The sequence below is a fragment of the Miniopterus natalensis genome, chromosome 9 (assembly GCF_054644295.1).
Source record: "Miniopterus natalensis isolate mMinNat1 chromosome 9, mMinNat1.hap1, whole genome shotgun sequence".
NCBI lineage: Eukaryota > Metazoa > Chordata > Mammalia > Chiroptera > Miniopteridae > Miniopterus > Miniopterus natalensis.
Window position 1 is genome coordinate 41,517,888 of NC_142089.1, and position 11,602 is coordinate 41,529,489.

The window sequence follows — 11,602 nt, forward strand, 5'->3', positions numbered from 1 at the left end:
CATATGAGTGCAAAAACTCCCATGTGTCTTTGCAAAAAAGTACTTCTGTGACCTTTGACTATACAGTAACCTTAATAATGAAAGCATGCATAGGAGGGTATTTTCAGCACTTTTAGTGACTTCAGTAGGTTTAAGACATGTTTGTGCATTTATTGAATAAAGTCATAAATCAGAGGAAAGAACTTTCATCCTATTCAGTGAAAGCCTATACATTAAAGTTTGCTTTTCAAAAATATGTCACTACTGCTTACTTTCCACCCACAGGTTGCCATTATCTCAAAGATGAAATTTTAGCATATGACTAAAACGTCCTATAGCTGCAGCTTCATGATTCAGCATCTAACATCAATAATTCACAGTGAGATCACAGGCTCTCTGGGGAAGGTAGTGACATACTTGCCTTATGAAGGGAAGCTTAGGGCATATTGAGAGCATTTTGAATTCAGACTTGTGGCTTGTGTGGGTGTCAGACATTTGTCTCTTAGCTAGTGGAGGTGCAGAAGGATCCTACTTTGGGAAAAGCTCTCTGAGAGGTGAATTTGGGTTGCAAGGCTAGGATACACACATGTGGTGACCAGCTCCTCCTGAACACGTTTTTCCACAGTTACCCTGGGCAGGTGGGAAGCCCTTCTGCTTTCTGTGGAAAAGATTCCAACTTGGTTCCCTGCCACCGCCAAACACAAATGTGTTGATTTTTCTTTTTTGAGCTTCCAACCCTTGCAACCTTCCAAAAATAAATCAAACCAGCCATCAGGGCACCGAAATAATACTGCTAGTAGTAAGCAGCTTTGCCTAGACTTTCATAAACAACACTTCTGAGGTAAACTTTGCCCCAGAGGTCTGGACACATTCTTTTTATGTAACCTGCTTACTAATAATTACTAGACTTGGGCGCATTAACCCTGAAAATAGATTTTAATAGCAACCCCTAAAAACAAAAGACATGAAACGACAATAAAAAAATGTGCACCAACTAGAAAAACACTTGGCAGCCTGCTCCAGCCCACGCTGAAGACAACAACCCCTCCCCACTACCCTCCACGGCAAAGACCTTCTGTCCTGCGAACCCCGCCTACAGGATGAGAGAGGCAGCTGGGGGCCCCGCCCTCCTCCAGCCCGCCGCCCCGCCCCCGCCGCCCCGCCCTCCTCTAGCCCCCCCCCCCTCCGTCTAGCTTCCGCGCAGCTCCTCCCCCTTCCTCTCCTCAGCCTTGTTCCAGGAGCCGGGGTCAAATTGTCTCCGATGCTTATTTGCATAGCCCAATGGCTGCGCGTATGCAAATGAGGCGGGAGGTGGTTGGCTGGGAGTTGGCAGGATAACTCGAGTAAGCGGGGCCTTTGTCCTTCAGTGGCTGTGAGGCAGCTGCGCTGTAGGTGACGCGGCACCCGGCGTGGCGAGGCGTGGAGCGGCGTGGAGCCGGGAGCAGACCGGCGAGCGATCCGGGCGGGAGGGGCGGACAGCGCGGTGGCGGCGGGCGCTGGAGCAGCCTTTGAGGGAGTGCAGAGCCGGCGCCCGGGCGCCCTCCGGGTCAGGAGCAGCCCCGCCGCTCTCTCTCTGTGGGGGACCTGCAGTTGCAATATGACTTTGGAGGAATTTTCGGCTGGAGAGCAAAAGACCGAAAGGTAAGTCTACCGGAGCCTCTCCCTGAACCCTGGCCCGCTGCGTGCACCCCAGTGCAGCCGGGCTATGGAAGGCTTGCAGGGGAATGAGCTGGTAAAAGTTTGCAGAGGGCACCTCTCGCCTTTCTCCCTCGGGACCCTCCCAGGGGACGAAAAGAGAGTGCCCCTAACCCTTCCGAGCCGTTGCAAAGGGTAGAAGCGATCTCCTTGCCCGTGCGGCTCCTGTAGCTGGCAGCCTGTGGCAGCGCCCGGCGCCAGGGACTGGCAGTGCCCTCTGGGGAGGGTGGTGGGTGGCACTCTCGGGGCTTCTCCCGGGACTCCCGGCCTCGGTGTGCGAGGAGTCGTGGTGGGTGAGGGGGTCCGGCGTTTGCAGAAAGCAGAAGTGCGCGGTGGTTCATGCACTCGGAAGGGAGGGTCGCGGTGCAGGGTGAGCGGGTGGCATCGGCCCCGGGGGGACCGGGCTGATGGACCCCTTGCTCCGGCCGGCGTGTAGGATGGATAAGGTGGGGGATGCCCTCGAGGAAGTGCTGAGCAAAGCCCTGAGTCAGCGCACCATCACCGTCGGGGTGTACGAGGCGGCCAAGCTGCTCAATGTGTAAGTGGGGCCCTCGCGTACCCCTCGTGGCACCCTCTCCCATCCCAACCCGGGGAGGTAGCCGGCGCTGGGCGCCCCTCTCCCTGCTGCGTCGCTCCCTGCCGCTTCCCATCTGCCTGCGGGTGCCTGCCCCGGGGTCGCGAGCGGGTCGGGCCGTGACGCCTAGGACCTGGGAGGGTGCTGCGGGCGTCCACGAGGGCTAGTGGTGGCCCCTGCGCTCACCCGCCCCACCCGCCGCCCGCAGGGACCCGGATAACGTGGTGTTGTGCCTGCTGGCCGCTGACGAGGACGACGACAGGGATGTGGCTCTGCAGATCCACTTCACCCTGATCCAGGCGTTCTGCTGCGAGAACGACATCAACATCCTGCGCGTCAGCAACCCCGGCCGCCTGGCCAAGCTCCTGCTCCTGGAGACCGACGCGAGCCCCGGGGCGAGCGAGGGCGCAGAGCAGCCCCCCGACCTGCACTGCGTGCTGGTGACGGTGAGGGAGAAGGGTCATCGTGCCGGTCCGGGCGAGCCAGGCCTGAGGATCGCCTGACTGCCGAGTGGAATGGGGGGGGGGGGGGGTCAAGAGTGTGGCTGCCTTTGCCCCATTAGAGTGTGGCTGGACTTTCAGCCGAGATGTGCCAGTTTCATCATCAGGATTTTCTCTGGTACAGAACATGTCTAAGCACGTTGAAGGCTGCCAGCAGCGGAAGAGATCCTTGTGAGTCAGCACTGTCAGCCCAGCTACTCGCTACCTACATCTGTACTACCTCCCGTGACTAATTCCTTTAACTGGGCAGATTAGATAAAGCCAAATAAATTCCTGGCTCACTCTCATTAAGGAATCAGCTTCATTCTCTGGCAGTCAAGGCTAAAAATAGAAATGGTGTAGGAAGCAGACCTTATTAATTCCCTAGAAATGCATTAAAAGGATAGAGTGGAAATTTTTTCTTTGCAATCTTGCATTTTTTAAAATGGAACTTCCCCCCCCAATAAAAACCTTTGGTAGGTAGATAACTTGTGGTTGCAGAGGTACATGTGATAGCTTTTTGTCTTTTACTACTTTTGGGCTGGTCTAGTTAAGTGGCAGCCTAACTTTGCTGCTCCTGGAAAATACTTCTCTGTCTTTTGGGAGGATAACAGGTGGCAATTCGAGTGAACTGCTATACAACTCTCATTTCTGTGAGCATAGCATGAAAATGTTTCTCTGGTTTCATTCAGGTCTCTACCACAGTACAAGTTTGGTAAGACAGACTTGTGAATGATACTCATGCAAAACTGAATAAGTATTGTCTTGCAAACATATGCATATGGTTCAGTGGATTGCATTAGTTCAGACTTTGCAGAGTACAGTTTAGTATAGAAGTACCCTTAGTGATTTTGCAGGAAATCCGACTACTTGAAAGAAACTTTATTTTTTATGGGTGTAACTGGTCCCCATGTCACACAGCCAAAGTATAGAATGTTCACCTGTCTTCCTCTCAAAAGTGTAATTATTAGCAAATGCTGATTTTTTTAATAGTAAATTTATTTTTCTAAATTTGTTCCTAGAACCCACATTCATCGCAATGGAAGGATCCCGCCTTAAGTCAACTTATTTGTTTTTGCCGGGAAAGTCGCTACATGGATCAGTGGGTTCCGGTGATTAATCTCCCTGAACGGTGATGGCATCTGAATGAAAACTGAACCAAATTGCACTGAAGTTTTGAAATACCTTTGTAGTTACTCAAGCAGTTACTCCCTACATTGATGCAAGGATTACAGAAACTGATGTCAAGAGGCTGAGTTCAACTACATGCTCTGGAGGCCCGAAGTTAGATGACTTTGCAGATGGAAAGAGGTGAAAATGAAGAAGGAAACTGTGTTGAAACAGAAATACAAGTCAAAAGGAACAAAAATTACAAAGAACCACACAGGAAGAAAAACAAACTATGTATTAATTTAGGATGGTTGAGTTACATTTAATTAAACCAAATATGCTTTGTTAAAGTTTAAATGTGCAGTAGTTTGGGTATTTCGGGTTTATATGCCCTCAAGTAAAAGAAAAGCAGAAAAAGGGTTAATCATATTTTAAAACCATATTTTATTGTATTTTGATGAGATGTTAAATTCTCAAAGTTTTATTATAAATTGTACTAAGTTATTTTATGACATGAAAGGTTATTTATGCTATAAATTTTGAAACACAATACCTACAATAAACTGGTATGGAATAATTGCATTATTCCTTAATGTGTGCTTTTGTTTCTTTTAACTTGGACTTTATTTTTTAAAAGTTTTTTAATATGAAAAAATTAAAATTTCTGAAATCAGATCTACAGTATATGTGTGTCTCTATATAGATATATATCTCTGTATGTATGCATGTATATGTTTTTTCTACTTTTAAACATTTGGGCTGGACATGGGGGCATAATTTTATTTCACAGGCATTTTACTGATGCCCAACTCTACACTATGCACAAAGTCAGAAAAAGGTGATTTAAGAGGAGTTGGGTTTGCAGTTAGGGAAAAGAAGATTGATCTTGTAAATCGAATAGATAATTACAGTTCAAAGATTTAAGTGCTACCATTAGCTTATATGCAAAATGCTAAGGAAGCAAAGAGGAGAGTGCCTAAAGTTACCTGCAAGACAGGTGAAGTTTTTACTGGGGAAAGATCATTTTTTAAGTGGGTCTTAAAACATGAGTTTTATTTCCCCAGCTAGAGAGAAGAAAAGGGTATGGCTGGCAATGGCACTAGCTTGTGTAAATGTGTGGAGGCCTGAAAGGCCAAAACCTGTTCAGGGAACAAAGGGTGATTCTGCTTGTGCCCCTGGTATAGAAAGATAGGGAGAGATAAGGTTGAACGTGTAGTGGGGTGATTAGGCTCAGACTGAAGGGCATTCTGTGTTACCCTTAGGCATTTGGGTTTCCTTCTACAAACTCTGGGCAGTCAGCAGAGGCCTTCAGGCAGGGAGTGACGTGGTCAGTGTTTTAGGAAGATAACACTGGGGACTGTGATAAGAGGCTGTAGGTAAGAAGGCCAATTAGGAAGTGACTAACAGTCCAGGGCTGTGCATTTTGCAGAACTGTACTTCGGGAACAAATAGAGAAGTGGCCTGGCGAAGAGTGCTAGTACCTTTCTTCTCCTTTGAGAGCTGTGTGCCTTCCAGCTGGACATTTCTGCTGTGGTTCTGAGGGGTCTGGTTAAATTATGTCAGACGGGAGGGATGGAAGAGAAGAGCAAAAGAAAGAAAAGGCTGCAGCAGAACTATCATCTTTTAGCTGGAACAATCACTTGATAATTAACTGCAACAATCTCATGTAGAGATAGCCAAAGAAAGCAAAAATGCTTCCAAGGCAAAACCTAACATAGCTTTAGTCCACAGGATTTTTGCCAGCTTCTCAAACCATACCCTCCCTGGCTCCCCTGCCATCTGTCTCCCATCCTTGTCATGACTACATGCAATCAGGAAAAAGTAGAAATCAGAGGAGAGAAAAACAAACCAGTAGTAAAAAGCTCCCAAGTTTCTGCATAGCTTATGAATAACAAAGGGCCATGAGCCCTTCACCTTGCAATTAAGTTTCTGTTTTTTCACATCTGTGAAAAATGTGGGGTTTTAGGCCTTGTTTAGGCTTGTCTTTTATGTAAGCCAGTCCTCAATCCAAAACATAACTGGTATTTAATATTTGTTTCTTATATTACCAAAAGATTGAGGGCAGTAAGTTGTAAACAGCAGAGGGTTTTGTTTTGTTTTTACCTTCCCACTGAAGTTAAGTATTTTCAATTCTTTTCTGTAATTACTTGATTAAAAACACTCCTGCAAAGGTTAGTGCATTAAACTAGGAAAACAGGGGAGAGAAGCAGAGCCGCTTGGTGGAAAGAACATGGGGATTGGCCAGCAGTAGTCCCTCCCCATCCCGTTTTCCTCGTCTGTAAAATTGAGATAAAATTACCCATCTTGCAGAGTTGTTGCCTCTCCTACAAGCTTGTAACTTCCCTGAAGGTAAGAACTAACGTTTGATTCCGAATTACAGCCCAGTACTTAGCACACTTCTCAGCAAGCATTAAGTGTTGAGTTAATATTTGTTGACTAAATAAATGGCTTAGGAATACTAGTCAATGCAAACTATCTGGCGTATGATAGGTGCTCAGTATAGTGTGTCTATTACTAAAACCTAGGTGAGAGCAACAGGGAAACTTCATGGCATCAGAAAAATGTCTGTTGCTTATCACATGTACTTTAGGAAAAGAGTTTATCATCTCTATTCTCAATCATAGTACTTAAAGACACAAAGTGATAGTATACATTCTTCAGGTTGTTTTGTTTCAGTAAAATCTCAACAATTAATGCAAAGCTGTTGTTTTGTTTGAGTTTTTAAGTTTTAACTGTTGTTATTCTTTCCTGGTTGAACATAACATAAAATTAATATGGTATTGAAAAATCCAATCATGAAACATGAGCTAATTGTAAACACGTGTGCAATGACCTGGACGGCTCCTACCTCACATCTATGCTAATATTCTTCAGTTGTCGCTTTAAATGCCATTAAACCCACTTATTGAAAGTTGGTGGAAATGTTACAACAGGAACAAAAATCCCCTCACCTATCTAAGGTGTGTTGTGTGTGGAAAATACCCACTTTTTCCCATTGTCAACCTCACCTCAGTGTCATAAATAGCATTGTCTCCTCTTTCTACAATTAACCAAGGCTCTCAATAAGTTACACTTCTATAATGAAAGGACTCATGAAGGTAACTAATCTCCTATAACACATAATTTCCCAGCTAAAGAAAAAAAGGTCATTTCTAGGAAAGAACTGTTTTTGTACTGTCAATTGGAAACATTTCCAGAACATGTTTGAGATACCTTACTGTAACCTTTCTGAAGCCATTGTTCTCTCAATTTTCAACTATATGGGTTAAATTTTATTCGACACATGGTAAAAGACTAAGCTATAACAAGTATTTCCTTCAAATGAACAAAACTCTCAATGGCATGATTTAACACCATGCAGACTGAGTTGAATTTATGTTTTTCCTTTCTAACAATCCTTAGATAAATATAAGAAACTCTGTGAAAAGGTTGTATTCATGAAGACCACCAAGAAATACTTAAGGACTGCTTACTATGGGCAAGGGATTATGGTGGTGATTTTGAAGTCTACAAAAAGTCAGACACATACTCTGGCCTCAAGGAGTTCATAGTCTAGTGAAGCAATAAGACATGTACAGAGATAGATGTAATCCAAAGCCAAAAAAGTGCTCAGGTCCTGCCTGCGTGGCTTAGTGGTTGAGTGTTGACCTATGAACCAGAAGGTCACTGTTTGATTCCTGGTCAGGGCACATGCCCGGGTTGCAGGCTTGATCCCCAGTGGAGGGCATGCAGGAGGCAGCTGACCAATGACTCTCTCTCATCATTGATGTTTCTATCTCCCTCTCCCTATCTTTTCCTCTCTCTGAAATCAATAAAAACATATTTTAAGAAAAAGAAAAAAAAGTGCTAAGTAACATCAGAAAGGTCCAGAGAACTGCTATGGGAGTTCAAATGGTAGAAATCTCTGGATGGCATATGGGGATAAAGTGAGGTAAATGTAAGCTCTCTGATCAGAAGCTAGCATTGTATTTTGCAAACAGCACAAATTACAGATGCTCCTCAAGTTACGATGGGGAGACATCAGGATAAACCCACTGAAGGTTGAAAATGCATTTAATATTTCAATGCGGAGTTTCAGTTGTTTACCCTCATGACCCCATGGCTGCCCAGGAGCTGCGGCTGCCGCCGCCCAGCATCACAAGAGAGTGTTGCATGTCGCTGGCCCAGGAAACGATCAAAATTCCAAGCACGGTTTCTGCTGAATGAGTATTGCTTTCACACCATCATGAAGTTGAAAAATTGTAAGTCGAATCATCATAGGTCAGGGACTGAACTTAATTTATAATTCTGCTGAGATCCCGCAGAGAAGACACAGATGTAGCCTATCGGATTGCTTGTCCTTAAGAAGTTTATAATGAAATAGGAAAATCAAGCTCAGCACCTTCATTCCTTTAACACTGTTTATTGAAAGCCCATCATGTACCTGGCACTGTTAGGCCCAGGCGTAAAAAACAAGGTCTCTGCCTTCAAGGATGTGCTCAGTTGTGGGGATGCCTGACACCTGCAACACGGGGCGAGAAGCGATGATGGGGTAGACTCAAGGCCTAGGTGTTCCTGGGGGCAGGGAGCTTTGCCAGATCAGTGAACCTGAGGGGTGAAGAGACCTGCCAGGGGACCATGCAGAGCATGTGTTCCAGGAAGGGGAACTGCAGCTCTGGAGGGTATGAATTCAACATGTTTGGGGCTAGCTTCTGGGGGCTACATGCTGAACACTGTTCTAAACCCTTTACTTATAGTAACTTATTAGCACTCACAATAGCCATATAGAAGTAGGTACTATTGTTAGCACCGTTTTGAAGGTGAAGAGACTGATAAGCAGAGATTCATTTGCCCAGAATCGTTGTTAGTAAGTGGCAAACCCATCCAGGATGCAAACCTAGGCAGTCTAGCTCTAGAATCCACGTTCTCTAATGACAGGTGGTGTGGGAAAGGTGGTATGAACCAGACCGTGAAGGGCCCTGCAAATCAGGCTTTTCTCATTGGGCGATAAAAAGCCATTTAAAAATAACTTAAAACATGAGAGAGGCAAGGAAAAGATGAAACTATGGCTCACAATGTCCTAATGTGAGGTTGGAAACTGGTAGTCAAGATAAATTTGGCCTATACAATGTTCAAAAAAAATTTTTTTTGAATCAGTTGTCAATTTTTAAACATAGAGAAATTTCTTAGAAAAATCCTGATTTCTATTGTCTTGAAAATTTGCTACATGTGGCAAAAATGGGTTCACATTCTGCATGGCATTAATTGGCTAACCGTGAGAGGAGACACCTCCCTTTTAGATAAAAGGCTTCCCAACTTGCCACAGGCCTCACCCCTCCCTACTGTAAACTTAATCCTATTGGACTGACTTAGGCTTCTTTCTGATTCTCTTAGGAATGTGAGGTCCACCCTTCACCCCCAACAACTAGTATCTCTCAGTCTGGGGCTCAGAATCTTGCTGTGTAAAAGACAAGGTGTTTGTACTCTCGGAATTTCTCAAATTGTTCTGATAATAACAAAGACCTGAAGGTGTTTACTTAAAATACAGCTTCAAGATCTCTTTCCAGGAGCTTCAGATTAAGTGGGGCTGGGATAGGCTGAGAATTTGGTTTTTTAACAAGTACTTCAGGTAATTCTTATTATCAGGGAAATTGGAGGAATGTTGCACACTCTCTCTCGGAGTTCTCCCAGCTAAAATTCAACACAACCACTCACTCTACAAACCTCAGGGAGGTGGAGTGGGAGGGAGGAGCTTTCACTGATCAGCTTCCAGTCTTCCTGCTGGCAGCCCAGCAGGAGCTGAGGAATACACACTTCTCTGCGAAGGCTGAAGAGATTTCCAGGGAAGAGTTCTAACTAGAACAATTGGCTACCTGGGACAGAAAATTCACCAGTTTACTAAGGTGATTACTGCCCAAGAACCACGAAAGGTGGGACAGTTCACAAACAGAATGGCTCTCAGCACTGCCTTGAGCTGACTGATGAGCTGATCTTATGTGCCAGACACAGCGTTGGCATTTTGGACCAGACCAGGAAGAAGCTGATCAGCATGATTAAAACCTGTTTTTGTACAACTTACTGCTCAATGTCAGGCACAAGGTAGGAGCTGGAGAAGTGAGTGGAGTTCCCATTTTTCTTATATCCATTAGTTCTTTCTGGCTTATTATGTGCTGTAGCATTGATTAATTCAATTCCTTGCTAAAGCCACTGAGGCTCAGGGAGGTCAAGAGATACCTCTGAAGTCACACGGCAAGGAAGGGGAAAAACTCAGAATTGTACTGTGAGCTCAGTCCTCTGTAAACCTAGCTTTATCTCAGAGAGGCCAACCAGGCAGCAGAGGTTAGCCTGCGTGAGGGTGGAACTAATTGGGTCTAATCTTTTACTTATCCAACCAGTGGGACAGAGCCTCAGGAAAACTAAAGGAGACAAAAAGCAGGAGGAGTGAATTCTAAGAATTGTTCTTTCATCTCAGAACCTTCATGGCAGAAGTGATCTTTGTGTCCCTGGGTGCTCTTATGCTAACATATTTTCTGCAATTAAGTGCCTGAGAAAGAACTTCATGCAGAGACGCTGCAAACTTTCTTAGTATCACTTAACACCTGATTATATCCCCATGCTCTAATCATATTGCCATCCTCAAAATAATCACTTGACAAGTGGCTCACCTGGAGGAGAGTCTTCGGATTTCTTTTGCTTCTTTGTGTAACTATTAAGGACAGAACTGGCCAAAGATAAAGAGATGGAGTATAGTAGTTAAGACAATGGGCTTTTAGCCCGGCGGGGCGGGGCTCAGCGGTTGAGGCCTTGACCTAGGATGCAGGAGATTGGGGTTCGATTCCCGGTCAGGGCACATGCAGGAGGCAGCCAGGTGATGACTCTCTCTTATCATTGATGTTTCTCTCTCTCTCTCTCTCCCCCCCCCCTTTCCTCTCTCTGAAATCAATAAAGATATATTAAAAAAAAAAAAAAAAGCGGGCTTTTAGAGCTAGGAAAAACCTGGGCTTGGATCTTGGATCCTAGCTAGAACTTGAGAATTTCTTGTAACTTCTCTACACCTGTTATTTCCTCTATAAAACAGGAAAATGAACAAGGCTTATATCATAGGTTTGTAGTGAGGATTAAAGGAAACAGTGCATAGAAAGCACTTAGCTCAGTTCCTAGAAGCACTCAATATTTGTAACATCTCCCACGAGTGGGTAGTTTTCTATGTGTGTGTGATATGTATGTATTCTACGTAATTATGCTATGTTGTAAATTAGAGAGTGATTTAAGTAAAAAAGAACACCCCCCCGCCCCCGGTAAACTACATAGCCCAATAGAACTGAATATGGGAAGACACCATCCAATTAAGTTTTGTCAATTTCCACTAACCTAGTTTCTCCTCTCTGTTTCTATTAATTTAATTTGGTTCTTTAGAACTCATTTGAATTGTCAGAAAAGTTTCTGTTCAAAATCAAAGGTTCCGCAAGTACTGTGTGCCAAGTACTGCGCTAGAACTTGCTACATAAAGATGACTATGGTACAGTTCCTACCTGCTGTCTAGAATAGGAAGCTGACAAACATAATTTTCAGGTCTGTGTGTGTCATGGCCAGGTTGGGCATACGCTGCACGTGTGGGTGTGTAAGGTGGTGGTGGTGAGAAAGCCTTCCAGGAAAGGGAGGTGCTTGACCTGAGTCTTGAAGCATAGTTAGCAGCTGGTCAGGGGAGAATGGAGACAAATGAGGGACTTTTTTAGTCTGCAGTGTTTGCTAGAAAGTTGTGTTAAGGAAGGGAGTGGAGAGAGGT

The 11,602-nt window shown here is 44.8% G+C and overlaps 1 protein-coding gene across 1 annotated transcript; it reads left to right on the forward strand.

Moving 5' to 3' along the window:
- The first annotated feature begins 1,481 nt into the window (after nucleotides 1–1,481).
- Nucleotides 1,482–4,512, forward strand: GADD45A (growth arrest and DNA damage inducible alpha). Its single transcript, XM_016208766.2, has 4 exons — nucleotides 1,482–1,620; nucleotides 2,111–2,212; nucleotides 2,457–2,694; nucleotides 3,750–4,512. The coding sequence occupies exons 1-4, from the start codon at nucleotides 1,577–1,579 to the stop codon at nucleotides 3,861–3,863; spliced, it is 498 nt and encodes a 165-aa protein (XP_016064252.1). The 5' UTR covers nucleotides 1,482–1,576; the 3' UTR covers nucleotides 3,864–4,512.
- The last annotated feature ends 7,090 nt before the right edge of the window (nucleotides 4,513–11,602 follow it).